We start from the raw sequence: 17,995 nt of genomic DNA on the forward strand, positions 1-17,995 counted from the left end.
TCGACATGTTCAAAGAGCCCAGAGTGTTCGACTCATTCATAAATGAGCATAAAATGAGGCTTGAGCTTCGCTTTTCAACTTAACAAGCTCAGACAAGCTTAGCCTTTTTTTTTTTTGGCCTCCGCCAATGACAAAGGCAATGCCTGAGTGGTATGATTAATTGTGACAAAACAAAACAGAATTTACATCAACCTTCAAGAGGTCAAGTGAGCCTGTGGGAAATCAGCTCCCAAAATCCTAAATCTGAGAACCAATTTAGAGCCAATTCAGAGACCAATCAACAGCCTGAGTAGCCTATCTAAAAACAAGACTGCCATGGAGCAGCAATTGAGCTATTCATGAACAGCTTGGCTTTTTAAGTAACCTTAGAAACAAGTGGATGAATAAAACCAAGAAGGGTTCCTGCTGCAGCTCCCATGAAATGCAATCCACTAAACCAACCATCAATTGGAAGAATAATATGCATTAGTCATAGCCTTCACAAAAAAAAAAAAAAGAATATTCACCACCAGTTCTTTTTTTTTTCTCTCCAGGCCACAAACATAAACACAGTATATCTTGAGTAACAATGTTCGCCCTCACAGGAACCATCTACAAAACAGAATATTATAAACAGCGGTTTACCTTCTACAAAGAACAGTTTCATCCTTCAAATTCTACTCGAACCAGGACAGTAAAGTTTTCACAGGACAGTATATCTTATATGGAGAAGTAGACCGACAACCATTTATTTGTGGCATCCTCTACCAGTATCCAATTGATGGTCAACATCATTCTTCACAGCTTAGGAAGATGCAGATGTGCCAGATGGGTTGAGAGCCTTCTGTTCGGCACAGTCCAAATTATCTCCGGAGACCTCACGCCCGACCCCCATCAGGTCCAGGTAATATTGGTAGTGGGATATGATGTTGTTCATGGAATCAATGTAGCCCTGACCACAAACAAGATCTGCATAGAGAATATTCATGGTCATCCCGAAGCCAGGTAACCTTTTCTCCAAAGTATCATTCTTTGAGGGCTTCCAGTTGCCAACAAACACATCATGCGCTGAAGGCTGCTTCTTCTTCATCGGGGTCATCCACCTCCAGATGGCAGCTTGGAATGCCAGGGTAGCATTCTGCTCTAAGTATTCTGGATGATTCAACAGATCAATCTTAAGTGACTCACCAACGAGTCCATAGTTGTAGTTCCTGGAAGCCATCGAGCAATTTAACAAGCAAAGTTACTTCAACCGGATTATCATTGGCCATGTCCATAGATCTCATGAAAGCTGGAAAGATGATATTGGCATACCAGTACACAGGAAGAGCACCGCGACCATAGTATTCAGCACCAGGGGTACAAGGGTACTTGTAGTCATCTGCGCAGTAGGACTGGCTTGGGCTTAATTCATGGTTATAGCAAAGTCCCCATGCAAGCGGGCCACCGGATGGGACGCCATACCCACCTGCAAAAGGCAAACAAAGAATCATAAGAGAAGAAATGGTAATTGTGGCACCAATTTTGGAGACTATCAGAAATTTCGACGCCTTGCATACACCATGGAATCAGTCCTCAATTACATACTGTTTGATGGAAAATTTTCCAGAGAAGCTCATTAAACTAAAGGGTAAATATTCACTAACAAATCTGGACATAAACGTTGAGAATGGATGCGGCGTATTTAGCAGATGCTATGCCTCGGGACTCCAAGAGGCACCACTAATTATAATGTTGGCATGATGTCTCAAGAGTAATTTCTCAAGGTAATCTTTGTGGAACCATTAGATCTGGTCAAATTTCTTCATCACATGGAAGAATACTCATCAGAATCCTGCATCAAATCCAAAAACCTTCCAGCATAACCCCTTTGGACATCAGCTTTGTTTTTATCCAAAGTCCAATTTCTGTCATCCATACTACATATGTCAAAGATGATCACGTTTTGATCAATATGAAAAAGGAATTGCTTAACTAAATGAAAATACATATATCATGCTGATCTGCTGCAAAGTTGCAACATGGATTAAATCTATTAAGATTCTGCTAATGAGCATGTTGGTCTCAATTCTCTTATCGCACCAAAGATGCCATGAAATGCAAGTCCTATCCTCGAATTTCTCTACATTTTCCTAGCAATCCCAGCACCAAATATTCTCATCCCCCCAAATCATCCATGTCTTTCAAAAGGAGCTAGCAATTCTCAACAATAGTTAACTATTTCCCCATTTCAGCCCCCCCAAAAAAACCTTCCATAAATATAGGGATGCATAACTAAAAAAAGGATCCAAATCAGTTCTCCTCCCCAAACTTCACCATCCAAATCCCTTCTCTTACCCCTTCTAAGAGGAGGGAAATTAGGGTTTTGACAGGGGCAAATGGAGCTGGGGTCAGGAAGCCATCAGCTTCCATATTAAACGTCTTTAAAAAAAAAAAAAAAAATTTGCCTCCAAAATAAGGAGGGGAGAAGAACAATGATGGATTGGATTTCGAAATCTTACAGGAGGTCTTGCTGCCGACATGGCCGAGGAAGGCGGCGACCTCCTTCATCCCCATCTGCTTGCCGCCGGTGGTGCCGAAGCCGAGGGGCTCGTAGACGGCGGCGGCGGTGATGAAGGAGTGGTAGTCCCAGAACCCCACCGCGTGGGCGACGGGCGCATTCCTCTTGCTGAAAAGATTCTCGAACTGGTACACCTGGAAGTAGTCGGTGATGGTCTCGTTGCAGCAGTATTTACTCCCACTGCACTCCCACCCCTTGTCGCACACCTTCTCCTTCTTCTTCGCCTCCCCCACGCTCCAAACCACTAGCAGCCCCACCACCGCCGCCGCCCACCTCCCCATCCCCGCCGACGACCCCCTTCTACTCGTTCGACACAGTGCCTGAGAGAAAGGGAAGGAGAAAGGAAGAAGGGAATACAGATCTATTAAAGGTGGTGGGTGGAAGGCCGAAAAGAGGCAACGATAAAGGAGCCAATGCGAAGGTTACACGTTGCTCTGGACCTCTGGTGTGAGGTCTCTTTATTACATCATTTGTTTTACATCATTTACTTCTTGATATTTTTATTATTGTTAAATTGGTTAAGAGTCTCGATCGACATGCAGCTGATGAGGAAATTATATTTTCTTTTTTTTTTTCTTCTATACTACTTCAACTGCAGATCTTATTGGTTTTAAGAAACCAAGGTTATGTTCTCAAATCTTGAAGTTATGACAATGGACGTAAGATAGCTCCTGTTCAACGGCGTTGTGCATTCTTAAGTTTTCCATTTGATATATCAGTATTATTATTATCATTATCATTATTATTATTATTATTATTATTATTATTATTATTATTATTATTATTATTATTATTTTGGAGATTAGTTGGGAAGGTTTTGGTCACGGGTTGGCGGCTTTTCAGTCTCATCTGGTGGGATGTCTCAACCTCTTCGATCGTGTCCGCTGAGAATGGCGGCAGAAATAAACCGAGCGCTTAGCGCGGGGTTGACGAGCGTAATATATTGACTGTCGACAGGCTTGTCATGCCATCTTCCATCTGGAACACCGACACCGATCGTTACTCCATGGTTGTCGAAAAGCTTGTCAGCTTGTACTCAGTGTTCAACTAGAATAATACATGAATAGTCCGTTTGTTTTACCCCACAAAAAAAAGTCCAACTGAAGTATGCTTCAGCATTTTGTGATTTTTTTTTATACATTTAAAAGATCTTGTAATCAAAAATATACACGTGCACATGCTTGCCTGCACATACATCTCATGTCCACACACGTTCGAGTTTGCATGACTGACTTCTATTGGTACCTTGGCTTCAATTCCTTGCAAGAGAGATGCATAGTTTTACACCCGTGCACCAGGATCCCTCTTAATGGAACTTGCATAGTTGCACTCCATACCTATGGACTTTTTCTCTCTCTCTCTTTTTTCTTTTTTTTTTTTTTAAGAGAGAATGAGCAGGGGTTCTGACTCAATCCCCTCCAACCCACACCGACCTGGTCCCCGAGCTTAGAGCTCGTGATACAGGATATTAAAAACAGGGATCGAATTGAGGGTTGATAAACCCCTCTCTTGCTCTAAAGAACCATACTATCCGAACTAAAATTTAGTAGTTTACACACGCACGCATGCACACACACGCACAGAGATATACAGATAGATACACATACATATGTGTGTGAGTGAAAATCATTGTTTCAAGAGTTGGATTTGGTTCATGCCTCCTGCAGGCAGCCTAAAAAACTCTGTAGGTTTCATTTTTTAATTATAACTTACCCAGGCACATGCAAATTGCATCTGTAATGCTTATATTAAGAGAACATTTTTTTTCTTCAGTTCAGCCAACAGGCTAATGCACCACTGACAAATTTCCAAAACACCATATCCCAGATTCCTCTTTACAGTTTGCAATAGATTTAAAGACCACCAACTTAATGTCCCACACAATCAAGTGTCTTTTTATCCTTGCATCACCATATGCTACATTATTTCCCTCTGAAAGGGCATGAGAAACCCTTGTTTGACTGGATTACTGCCGTCAAAATCCCAATTGTAAACATCTTCATTAGTAGCTCTAACCTTCCCGGCTAGTTAAACTTACCTGCAACAAAACCCACAAGTAGAGCACCAGATTCAGACCATTTTCCCTCGAAGCTCTTACCATTGCTCATGATGGCCCATCTGATAAGAGATCAGGACCGGCCGTCAAACATTTCACTGATTTCCTTCCTTCTAATTGTATCACATACTACCAAACTTTTAGTTTAGATGGCACAACCTCTCGCCTTGTGCAGGACATTGCTCTTTTTACTCTATACACCCTTGCACCCTGAGTCAAGGTTTGGCCGATCTGATGGCCTGAACTTTGATCTGAGTAGAAGGTACGGTTGCAGCTGCTCCTTATTCTCAAAAAAACAAAATAAGATCACATACATCGCGACCACCGCCCACTAAACACTGCTCCCTGTGCAAGTATCCCCAAATCTCCATGCATGGCTTTATTTTAAATTAGTCATAAGTATCATGATCATTTACCAAGATCTAGTGCGTACAGCATTACCAAGTACTGATCCACTGCACTACAGCACAGGCTGATATGTTTAGTGCCAGACAGTTGTATCTGCATGCTGAGGCATTATATAACTTTCAGCCGTGGCTGCTCTAAACAGATATCCCCGCCTCCTTCCTAAGAAGTAAAATGGCGATACAGAAACAAAAAGACATTTCTGAAGCCCCATACCCAGAATCCAGTATCCTGGCTACCAAATGTTATCATTTACCAATCAATCTTACATGATATAAAAAAAAAAAGAAACAAAGTAACAGGAACATGCAACATTGTTCGGTAAAGCTTATAAAACAAGCAAGATTTATACAATCATGCAACATTTCTTGCAGAAAATAAAAAGAAAGGTTAAAACATGCATCAGGAATGATTCAGCTATATATATATACAATGACCTCTTGCTTCTACAGCATTATAAATTAAGGGAAAGCCACACAAAGAACCCTCTGATGTACAATGCTAGTCTCGTTGCTGCTGGCCTAGCATAACAAAAACATGGGATCCAGAACCTAAATCATCCATACCAAAAACACAGCATGAGGGTGTGCACACTGGACGAACCCGTGCCCGCCTCCATTTGAATAAAATAATGCATGATGATGACAGCAATATAAGAGCACGGGCAATCCAACTATCAGACTACTCATACAAACAAGAGGCCCAACAAATGAGATTTTTTGATACCAGAATGATATAAAAACAGGACGATCATATATCTGGTCTACTTCCTTTACTGCCTGACGATCAAAGATACCTTCCAGGTGGTGCAGTAGGCATGGGGAAGTTATGGTTGTACCGGGCACCAGCAAACTGCGGGACCTCCACGTATGGGCTCTAGAAAATAGAGAATTTGTTTCTATCATCTACTCATTAATTTTTTTTAGGGGGCATGATAAGATTTAAAATGCAAAGAACCCAGGCTCCCACTCAATTATGACCCAAAAGCTGTAGTTATAGGAAGAAAACAGGGGCCGACTAAATTATAAAGTTTTCAATCAAATATTGAGCATCTTGAGTGGGAGCAGTTCTTTTGCATATGTTGAAATGATCATGAACTTACAAGTGGAGTTGCATAAGATGGCTGGTCAATGGGAGATCTTGGTGATGTGTCTGGAGAACTACCATCATTGGGTCGATCATTTTCACTCAACTGGTTCGGTACTCCACTTTTAAGCGATGTTTCACTCTCACTCGCGTTGGCAGGCTTGACCCTCTATACAACAGAATGTAGACATAATTAATATAATAGAGAATTAGTAACCAAGTAATTCATATCATGAAAGATACCTGAAATATTTTTCCAAGAGTTTTCAACCCTTTGGCTCGAGCTCGGAGTTCCTCTCTCTTGACACTGTTGTCTTGGAGCACCTGAAATAAGTTTTATCACCACAAATTCAACCCAAAAGGTTAAGGTGAAAAAAATAGGAACTTAAAAGGAGAAGGAAGACAGACCATCTGACAGACTCGGGATAGGGTAGCTTCAATATCAGCAACATTTAACTTCCATAAGGAATCTACCAATAACTTTTTGTGATTCTTCATATACTCCTCAAGTTCTTCCTCTGTATAATTGCCCTCAGCATTGAGTTGTTTCTTCAGGTCCTCTTGTAGCTGCATTAGAGCAATGGCACCTGCAAGTCCAACAACAACCAATCACCATTTTCAAACTGTTAAACATTATACGCTCAATCAAGAAAGCATAGATGCATCCTCTAAACACATGATGCACAAATTCCAAGACTCTAACAACACAAGCATATCATGTGCCCCCCAGCTGATAAGCCAATTTAGTGGTTCACCTGTTGCAGCTGTTACTTGGGACTTGATGAAGTGGCCTTTGTTTCTGAACCATTCAGCAATAAATGGCAGGCCCAGATATATAGCTTTTTTCCCAAGCTCTTTTGCTGCCTGTCTTGCATATATGTAGCCAATGGTATTTAACATATCCACTCCATAAGCTGTAGGAATCATTAAATGGAATTAATCAGAAAGGCATCTCCAGAAGGAAATTATTGTGGAACCAACATTTCAAATGCAAATTCAGAGAAGGTATACCCACACCAAAGGGGAAAAAATTCAAGCATGCACCACTAAGATGTCCGCATTTGAAGCATCAAAACATATAGAGATATGGTCAAGTAATAGAGGTCTGGCACACAGAGTCCTTGTCATGAGAAGCTTCTAGGTAAACTTGAATGGGATACAACATGGTGTCATAAGACCATGAGAAGCTGATGAGCAATTTACTCCTTTAGCTTCTAGGTAAACTACATTTAGTTGACCAGGTGATGTACCACGGATAGGTACTGTAATTCTTGCATCTCTCATTAAGTTATAATTTAGATCCACCTCTGAAGAAATCTGAGTCTACATTCTCTCACCGACTTTGAGGTCCTACATGGGGAGGGCCTCATGGGGTGAAGCATTGGATGTTGTTACAAGTCAGTGTATTAGGTATTTTTCCAGTTTTATTTGCTCATATTAATGGTTGCATTCACCTAATCAATTTAAATTTTAAGAAATTTCTCAAAACAACTAATAAATAGGATCCAGGCATGTGTTTGTGCTCATGGCTTATGTTCTTGAAAGAAGGATGAATGCATTTACAAGTTTATGCTCGAGAAAAGGTAAAGATTTTATAATATCAAAATCACTAATTTTTGTAATTTCCAGATCTTCTCAGAATACATTGTCAAATGACATAAAGATTATTTTATGCTCATGTCTTCAGTTTGATTTCAAAAGGAAAATAACTAAAAGATTTTAAGAGTTCATTGAAAAAAGGGGAAAAATTGCTAATGGTAAAAATTACATCCTTCCAATGATATTTTGATGGATGAGTTGAATTTCAGATTTACATGACCCCACAAATAGCATTCAAATTGCCAGGCAAACAAGCCATCCATATCATTCAAGAACAAACCAATTATTATGTCGCAAATGTATGTATGAATGTATGCATGTATGCAAGGTCAGCTATGCCGGAACCAGGGCCCGAACTGGTTGCCCGGGGGCACGGGTCGGTACGTCCCCGTACCGTTTCGTGCCAGGCCCATATCGACACAATAAAGAAGGCGGAGGAGAGGGAGAACGGAAGAGAAAAAGAGAGAGAAATGAGAGAGAGAGAGAGAGAGAGAGAGGAGAGAGAGAGGGAGGGTGGTGGAGGCCAGCGAAGGGCCGATGGAGGCCGGCGATCCGTGCCGAGGAGACAAAGGAGGGGCTCCGCCTCGGGTCTCTTGTTTCGTTCAAAACGATCCTGGAGGAGGGCCTTTTTAAATTTGGCGATCTTAAATGAAGTTGGCAAGCGATTTAACGACTTCACTTAAAATTCGCGAAATAAAAAAAAGGTTCTCCTCCGGGATGGGGCGGAGCTCCTCCTCCGCCTACTCCCTGCGGTTCCCTGGTCTCCGCCAGCGGGCCACTACCTCCCTCTCCCTTCCTCGCTCTCTCTTTTTCTCTCTTTTCAGAAGAAAAGTACCTACTGATGGATAAGATGGGCGTGGTAAAATCTAATGGCTCAAAATGCCTCAAGGTAGAAATGACATTGGTGTATCACATAGTAGCTTAAATGATGCAAGGCTTCTCGCCTACTATAACTAGGATACTTGGAAAATGAACCTCAAAGTGCCATAAAAATCTAAGATGTTTCAGAATAGAGCACAAGGATTCTACTCCCACATTCTTGGTGGTTACTTATTGGTTCCAAAAATAAATGACAAATTGAAAGATGATATGAGAAAAAAAAAGAAACAAAAAAACAAAAAACCAACAATCTATAAATTATTACCTGCACTGGAAAGTCTTGCCACCTCAGCCTCAGAATGACTAATAAACTCATCTTTGTGTCCTTGAACATAGAGGTTAAGTCGGTCTTTTAGTATCTGTGCAAGTTTCTCCTCTCTTTCGTTTTGAACAACCTATAGTTGGGGAAGTAAAATATCATGGGAAAATTAAATAAGATAAATATAATACTCAATGGCAGAATATTATTTTGATCATCAAACAATTAATTAAAAGAGAAGAATTAGATAAACTTTAGGATAGCAGATACAAAACGTCAATACATAGAAAAAGAAGCTAAACATAAAAAAAATGGACAAAAAATTGTTAGACAACATGTTATCACCCTGATTAGTAAACTTGCACATAAGATTGCAAAAATGAACCCAAAGCTAGCAATCAAGTTTCGAATCACAGCTAGCCAGATGTAGAACTGAAATCTTGGGTGTATAACTTTATATATGTAACTTGATATTCATTAAGAGTTGCATCTAAAACCACAAGTTGTTTCATGTACAAAACTGAACAAAGCCATACATATGAAGCCTTGTCCCCACAATTGATTCTGTCTTTGTGAGTCCTTATTCACCAATAATCCCCTTAAGGTCTGCCTCCGGCATTATAAAAGGTTCTCCAAAATCTTTGCCTTGTATTAACATGTGATCTTTTAATGCGACTTAGATTTTGCACAAATCAATATGTCCTTATGAGAACTTCTTTACCCACTTTGTTGCATTCTTACTTCTCAATTCTTGTGGTTGGTCATATCTGTCTTATTCCAAAAACCTTCATACTAGCCAACAAAATTGACGACCCAAACCTATACTGTGGTAATTATCCCAGAAAAAAATCCAGGTGACTCTTTGTAACATAAGATTCAATATCTAGTAGAAGGATTCCACCTCCATCTATTTGCCATGTTTCTGGAAGCCAACATCAATGAAGTAGAGAAATAAAGTTAAAAAACATTACCAGTTGAAGGATTACGCAACAAGAGACAACCAGTTGAAAACAATACCTTCATCATCTCTTGCAATTTTTTGGCATCAATCTGTTCCCCTTCAGTGAAAATATCAAGCGAAGCCATTGATGCCAGAGCAAGTTGACCAATGTAGTCCTCAAAAAGCTCACTCCCAAATAGCATAGCAAAGATTGCAGCAGGATCAATAATTGTTTCTCTGCAAACATCGGCAGAACCCGAATATTAGCCCATTGTTTGCCCAATTATTATTTAAGTGTGATGAAAAGATGAAAGATTAAAAATAGTGAAGGAATATTCTTTTAGAATTGCAAATAAACTGAAAAAGAGCATTTCTCCCTAAATATTCAGTTTACTCCCTTTTTCTTAAATGGTGCATGCTTGAAACAGTGAACATACGTTGAAATGCCTGATTTTCCATAATTGTCATAAGCCTGGCGCTGTGCTGGGTCACTGAGCACCTGGTAAGCCTCCCCTAATACCTGAATTACAATAGCACTTTGGGTAAGTAGTGAATACTTTGATGATAAATAGTCAGTTAAAACTAAAAGCTCCCAAATTAATCCAATATAGTACAGCAGTAACAAGCAAGTCTATCACTAAAATTTAAAAGTATATTGCAATAGCCATTCAATCCAACTTTGAATCAGAAGATACTTTAATCACTAAAAGCTTCTAACAAACAAGTTCTATGATGCTTATTCATTAAATCTTCTTTTATCTGCTTTATGTTTCCTTTTAAGGAAAAAAATGGCTTATGTTTTTTCCCCTTCTTTTAGAAGTTAAGTATAGGTTGAATTTTCTAATTTTTTAAAAGTCTTCCTATGTATTATAATTGTAGTGTACAATGAGACAATATCGCCTGCTGAAGAATTTAAAACATTATCCTAATTATTAGAAAACACCTTTGGGTGAGATGAAAAGAATTTTAAACATATCACAATGGTTGTAGTTAAGGAGCAAGATCACTGCAATCATCAGTCAAAGAAACATTGAGTAAGCCACACAGCTACTCCATTATATTGCTAAAGCATGATATACAATGATCATCACGAAAGCCTTTACAAAAAGGTTTGCTGGATGTTTGCTTCCCTATTCATAAGTCAAAAGGGATGGAATGATGAGAATGCAAGACATGAGGCAAAGAAGAAAAAGGGGGGAGTTGTGAATCAATCAATACCAAGACTTTAAGATATTATAATCTTTCTAATATGTGAATGTATAATCTAAAATTTTCAAGATTGTGCAATGCAGTGGCATCCTTCAATTTGCCTGTTTCTCCCTCTCCTCTCCACAGATTTCTCACTGTTTCCCATTAATGTGAGAGATACTAAATGGATAAAAGTCGTCAAACTGATACGGTAAAGAAAATTCAGAGAATAAAGCAAACAGGAAAAAAAGAAGAATCAAAATTTTCTCTATGAGACATATAAGTTTTCTTCTCCAAAAGGTAGAGATTTTCAAAGAAAATAACAAATAGCAAAGTGGTCAAAGATTAAATCATATTTCAACCACAATCTACAATTTTTTTAGTTTAACAAACCAAGAAAATTCCCCATATTCTTTTATGGAAGAGAGGTCAAATGGCAAGGCAAAAGAGAGGTTGGCATCAGACAGAATTGATAGGATAGGCCGATATTGAGATATGCTCGACCCCGGTGGGCTTCCCAACCCCCGACAAGAGAAAGAAGATCAAAAAAAGATTTTTTTAGGAAGTTTTTATGTGTTATTTACTACCTTTGGGAAGAGTTTTCGTCAGTGGGTTTGCCTTAGAATATTCTTATTCTTTCTTCGGAGTGTTACTTTCTGTTCATCCACTGATTTACTTTTCTTTGATTATCTTGGCAACCAAAGAGAGAAGGAATTCCTTGAAAAGCATGCATGGCTAACAAGAGGGGAGTCAATGAAGAACTTTTCCCACCATCTTGACTAACTAACAATATCTTAGTGAACTGGTAAATGTATACAGATTAACATCAGTAAAATAGCCCGAATTTTCCAGAGGGTTATGCCAAATTTCATATAAATATTAAGATAAGGAAAACACAGGACTTGCCTGAAAATTTTGTGCCGCTTGGGGATCATTTGGGTTTTTATCTGGATGGACCTGCCTTGCCTACAAGGAGCAAAGAGAAAGCACATGGTGCAATGTTAGCAATGTCTAGATCGAATAATATATCAGCTGCAAGAACACAGCATTCTAAATCCATAAAACAGGAAAAGGTATATGTAGTCACAAGAAACTGTATGACAAGCTTGTCACAGGCCTCCGCCGATGCACCTGGTGCTTTCCAAGCCTTGATGTGCGGTAGTCGACCAAGAGCCTAGGTTAGTGCCTAGGCAGGCGCCTGCTCACTTAGGGGCCACATGTGTCTCAGGAAGGTGCCCGTTGATTTATTAAGGAGTTAAATTTTTCAACTAATTTTCCCTTTAAGTATAAAGTGATTTACTTCAAGAGAGAATGAAGTTGAGCCCATTTCATAACGTGTTCCCTTAGATACTAATTGATGCTTGAACAGTGTTATGTTTCTAAGAAGCTTCAACAGAAAAATTATTAAGTAAATCTAAAGTAAGTAAATCAAAGATTTCACTATTGCACAACTTAAGCAGTTGACAACCTCACTGTTTATCAATATAATGTTCTTTTCTGTGCTTTTAATGAACCATATGATTCTATATATGAAAACATAAATTTTATTTTTTAGGAATTCTTTGCTCAGGTCCTCTGTAGACCTAGGCCTTCAAAAAGGTCAATGTCTAGGAGCGCCTAGGCAATTTGACAAACTGGCAAACGAGAGAAATGCAGACAATGCATGATCCACATTTGCAAATGCAGATAAAAATAAACCAGCGAGAAAGAATACATCATACAACCACCTTTTGACTTCCATTTAAAGAAACTTTGTTTTATAGTCATTACAGATTACTAATTTGAAGGTCAGTCTAAAAACTACATAAACAGAACCTTTTTTAGGTACAAATGTAAATGTTCCATAATTTTGTGCTGATTGACATAACATACAATGACATCATATCATTAACGATGTTGTTTTAAATACGATAATTAGATATTACTATTCTACAGCAAGTTGCCAACCATCTAATAAAACTAAGATTAAAAAAATTCCTTTGGGGTGAGAAGATGGTGTCAAAGACGCCTTCTAAGTGCACAGCTTTTGAGATCTAGTGGTTGGGGCTTGCTGAAGGGCTTTGTCCATTGGGATTATTTTCGTATGAAGGATCCTTGACTAAGATGGAAGCTTTCAATGGCTGCATTGATTTTAATTTGGGTGAAGAATTGGATTGTAATTCTAGAAAGATGTTTGGTGTGACTCAATTTTCTTCAATTAGCTTTTCACACATATAATAACCTTAAATTAACTTTCTTTTGCATGAAAGGATATGAAAGATTTAATGCCCTTGCACAAAAATCTCACAAAACATAAACTGAAGAATACACCCTTTAACTAGTAGGAGGGTTGGTAAATGCATTCTATTTTACTACTTTCTCGTATGTTTGCAACATAGATTCTTTTGGAGGGCTTCTAAAAAGACTTTGGCCTGGAAGGAATAGCCCCTTTGCCTGTCCTCTTAAGGGCCACAATTGTATATCATCTAAGGATGTTTCCACCTTGCCAAATGCACCTTCATTTAAATTGGACTTGGCACATGCCTTGCACAAGAAAGGACTTAAATCTTCTGCACAAAGGGTTAGGCATATCTGCTTTATTTCCTCAAATTTATTAATTTTAAAAAATATGCCCTGGTATTCACTTGCTCATTTAAGAACTGCAAATCCAAGAGAATTCTTATATTCACAAAATATAAGATAAAAACCTGCATGCAGAAGACCTTGAAATCCAGCATGGCGCTACATTCCAGGACTCTTGCATTACATAGCTACAAAGAATATGCTTGGCTTCAAAAGGAAGAAAAAGAACGTAAACTCTAAACAGCGAGAGTGGAAAAGGCCATCCATCTTAAGTTACAAGTGTCTTTCTCATCTTAAAACCAAATAAAAGGGTTATTTATATGAATAGCATGCTCTTACACAAAAATTATGTTATATTGAATATTAGGTAGATCAAACTTATCAGTACAAGATTTAGCATCTAGGATGTTAAAAATGAGGAAAAAAAAGGGGTGCTCTACAACAGGAGGAAAGGTGATTTGGTGAATCCAGCAGCAGGTTCTTTTAGCTACATTGAACGATGTTTTTGGTCATGGAAAAATTGATGGATACACACGCATGGGGTCAAATTTAATGCATATATGAGTTATAATATCATTTTTGGGACATATCTTAATTTTATTTTCAGTTGATATTCGTGGATCCAGCCTCTGGAAAGTATTTTGTTGAAATCATACTCTAATTTCATAAGTTATAAGAAAATTTGGAAGCTTACAAATTTGGGTTTAAAGAAATATAGGAAAAGATCAATTTTTCCGATCAATTCTCGATGTTAGTAATTGAATTTATGCCAAACTAGCAAAATCTTATATAAATTGTTATATTTCACGAGATTCCAAATTAGGAAGATATTTACTTAAACATTTAAAGAGTATATCTTCCTCATTAGCTTTTCATGAATAATATTTCAAAAAATGTGAGTTGTTTACAAATTTCAGTATCTACACAACTATATCTTGTTAGATTTCATAAAATTCCTGAAATTTGGAGAGAAAATACCAAAAAAAGTTGAAAAATATATTAATCATCTCTCATTGTAACTAGGAAATTAAAGATTCTTGAAATTTCATGTGTGTACATAAAGCATATATGTAAAATTATCCCGAAAATATATGTAAATGGTAAGAATAATACATGTTACTTTATTATCAGGGAATATATATGTAATTGGTGAGAAGTTTATATATTACTTCAAAAGGAATACATACATTAAGTGAATAGGATTCTCGACAAATAATATATTTCACTACCAACTGGCTTCCAATCTATTTTTATAAATTGAATTACCTTTCTATTTTTATAATTTTTTATTTTAAAATTTCTCTTACATTTTATTATTACGAATTTCATTTTCTGAAAAAGATTTTGGATTCAAATCAGTGACATTATACACCAAACAATAGAATATGCATTGAATTGCTGTTGTATACAATATCTTTTCACGATTAGCTTAGTGCACAAAGCCTCCAAAACTATATATGCAATTGCAAAAACAAATCAATCCAGGCTTGGACCAAAATCAATACTAAAACCAAGTTTCCTAAGTCTTATGTTATAAGATAATCAATCGTAAAATATATATGAGCATGTAACAGATGCTTTTAAAGGAGGAGCAAAATCCATGCTTAAGTTTTATTAATGATCTAAACTGTAGGATAAATTGCTTCATATATTACCGGAAGTACATCAAATTTGCATATGTACCAAAATTTGTAGAGAAAAGTCACAACAGGAATAGTAACGTGGTCTAGATACCAGATTGGAGTCTTTACCATGAAACGATCAGACAAACAACACAGACATCGGATTAACAGCCTCATCTATGCATTTCGGTCATATACTTGGAAGCAAGCACGCCTCGCATGCATAGACAATACATTATTGCTGTTTTTTTCATTACTTGAGCCAAATTTGAATTACTGTAATGTGACCTCTCCTGGTTTGCAATCATCAAGTCCATTAAATACTGAGCATTGTTCATAACAGGACAAAGTCCAACATTGGATTCGCATAACTAAAGTGAAGAAGGGAAACTAGGGTACAGTTTAAAAATCAATCACATGTGGAAAGTGAATTCTAAAGAAAAGCTCGCAAGTGAAGCCATAGCATACAGTTCTGACTTTCTGCACAAGGACCAGCAGCACTACAAAGTAACTTCACGCACAAGATTTATGAAAGTATAGAATACACCTACAAACATTAAGCAAGCAAAAGCCCGATGTAGCCACCATAGAAATAACTAGGAATATTTGCATAATTGAGTGGGATACAAATTTAGGACATCCATTTAAAAGATCACAGTGGGAATGGTGTGCGCTATGTGGTCACAGTCGAGGAAATCTCCAGGAAAACACTGGGGGCTCGTTTGGTTCGCGGAAAGCATTTTCCTTCCTAGGAATATGATTCCTAGGAAACAAATTCCTAGGAAGAGAATGCCTAGGAAAGTACTTTTGGCATGTTTGGTTGACCATGGGAAAGTGACAAATTTCCAAAGTGCTTATGTTTGGTTGGCCATCCATTTTCCTGAGAAAGTTATGTATAATTCCTATTATGCCCTTAATAAAAATTAGGTTTTTGATGCCTCTTTAATGCTTCTTTAATGCTGAAGGGCCTTTTTGGGAAAAAATAAAAATGGAGTGATTCCCGCTTCATGGAAAAGTAAATTTTCCATGTTTCTCATGGAAAAGACTTTTCCATGAAACGTGGGAATCATATTCCCATGGAAATACAACATTCCCATCTCTCTCCTTTGAAAACCCCAACCAGAGGCATCTCATTACTTTCTCGTTGACCACACTTGCCCCCCTTCTTTTCCCGCGAACCAAACGAGCCCTGGATGACACTAGGTAGCAGCACTATCATTACAGCAATTAACATGTGATGTACGTTCTTTTATATTTACTGGTTGCGGATAAATTTTTATCTACGCCGGCTAATTCCTGAATAACCGGGACAGCGAGTGGAAAATCCAAGGGGAGTTTAACAGAGATCTGGCCGCTCGCAACCCTTTCAACACCCTCTTTTTCTAACCTCGACCGAGGGAAGACAAAATGGCCGCTCATCCATAGCAACGAAATCAACGAGCATCCTTGTTTCGCTCCAGTTTTCACTTTTAATCCAAACCTAAACCCCGATCCTACAGAGAGAAGAACTTCCACGATACGAGGTGAGAGAAATCAAACGCTCTCCAATACTACAAGCATCAATACTGCCTCAATTGAAGAGAGAACTGGAAACTAAAGTTGCCTCGACTTAGCCCATCGATAGGGATTAAGGAGGGCAAATCCTATCCAAGTAACCGGATATTGTATAACAACTAACAAGAGGAGGATTATGAGATAGCAGAAACAGTCTTCTAGACCTTTAGGGAAAGAGCAAAAAAAAAAACACGGCGAAAAGCACCGGAATCGGAAGATTGAAAACCCTATTTCAATCTTAGGTTTCCTACGAAATTACCTGGATGTAGTAGGCCTTCTTGATCTCGGCCTCCGTGGCTGTAGGGCTGATTCCGAGCACGTCGTAGTACTCCGTCTCCTTTACCATCTCCCCGTACCCTTTACTTCTCCCACGGATCCGATCGAGCCCAGATAGACAGACGAGAGATGCGCAAAAGGCAAGCAAGAACTGGAGAGAATGGAGATCGGATTCAATCTCCCAGGGTGAAGGACGGAGGTGACGAGAATTCCCTTGCTTTCCCCCTTTTTTTCCTCCTCCTTCTCGGAAAGGCGAAGTAAAAAGCCCCTGATCTTGGTCTTGCTCTTCTTTTTTGAGGGGAGACGGGACTGCGCGAGGGGCCGACGAGGGGCAAACGGCGGGGGTTGAATTAATCAAAACGCGTCTGAATTTATTCAGGGCGGAGAGAAAGAAGGGGAGATTTATTTTTTTTTTTTTCTTCCCTTTTTTGATTCGTCGGCTGACCTCAGAGGCTCTGACGCGCACCCCGCGTTGTTTGTGTGCGATGGGTGCCCTTCCTCCGACCCTCCCCCACTTTCGCTTTCTTTTTCTCCGTTCTCTGGTCTTTTGTTCTAGTTCTTTCCGTCCGCGGTGTCGTTGGTATCGATTGCACTGGGGCTGCTTCCGTAGTTCACCTTTTTCTCTTTTCCCGCGGGTTCCTTCGCGTGGCAGCACGTGGGATGCACTCGGAGTTCTATGGGGTTAGAATTCCGGCAACTCCAACGCAGATTTTCACTATTATTATTATTATTATTATTATTATTATTATTATTATTATTAAACTTAATAAAAAGATTAAATCAGTTTAAGTGATCATGATGCTATCAATGTATGAGCAAAGAATGGTAAAGAGTAGTAGATGCCATGTACAAATTAGTAGCCATATGTCTGTCTCCACTTAGCAACTAGAGATTTTGGATTAGATATTTAGAGATGGTGCATCTCAAAATCTAGATATAGGAAATTATAATATGGATACGTCCTCCTTTCTCTTAAAAAAAAAAAGTACAAACTTGTTTGTGAATTGGTTTAAAAGACTATATAATGGTA

General features: G+C 38.5%; 2 protein-coding genes across 2 annotated transcripts; both read right to left on the bottom strand.

Annotated features, from left to right (window-relative positions):
- Positions 1-501: 501 nt before the first annotated feature.
- Positions 502-2,961, bottom strand: LOC103712028 (chitinase-like protein 1). Its single transcript, XM_008798404.5, has 3 exons — positions 2,481-2,961; positions 1,294-1,447; positions 502-1,190 (listed from the first exon to the last, which is right to left on the bottom strand). Exons 1-3 carry the CDS (start codon positions 2,818-2,820, stop codon positions 785-787), a joined length of 900 nt encoding a protein of 299 aa, XP_008796626.3. The 5' UTR covers positions 2,821-2,961; the 3' UTR covers positions 502-784.
- A 2,353-nt stretch (positions 2,962-5,314) lies between these two features.
- On the bottom strand, positions 5,315-17,560 carry LOC103712037 (chaperone protein dnaJ 10-like). Its single transcript, XM_008798415.5, has 10 exons — positions 16,949-17,560; positions 11,858-11,917; positions 10,201-10,283; positions 9,841-10,000; positions 8,830-8,959; positions 6,842-7,000; positions 6,495-6,673; positions 6,330-6,410; positions 6,103-6,255; positions 5,315-5,876 (listed from the first exon to the last, which is right to left on the bottom strand). Exons 1-10 carry the CDS (start codon positions 17,033-17,035, stop codon positions 5,787-5,789), a joined length of 1,182 nt encoding a protein of 393 aa, XP_008796637.1. The 5' UTR covers positions 17,036-17,560; the 3' UTR covers positions 5,315-5,786.
- Between the last annotated feature and the right edge of the window lie 435 nt (positions 17,561-17,995).

Source organism: Phoenix dactylifera, chromosome 11, assembly GCF_051530095.1.
Source record: "Phoenix dactylifera cultivar Ajwa chromosome 11, Ajwa_hap1_PhDact_Kaust_v1.1, whole genome shotgun sequence".
Classification (NCBI taxonomy): Eukaryota; Viridiplantae; Streptophyta; class Magnoliopsida; order Arecales; family Arecaceae; genus Phoenix; species Phoenix dactylifera.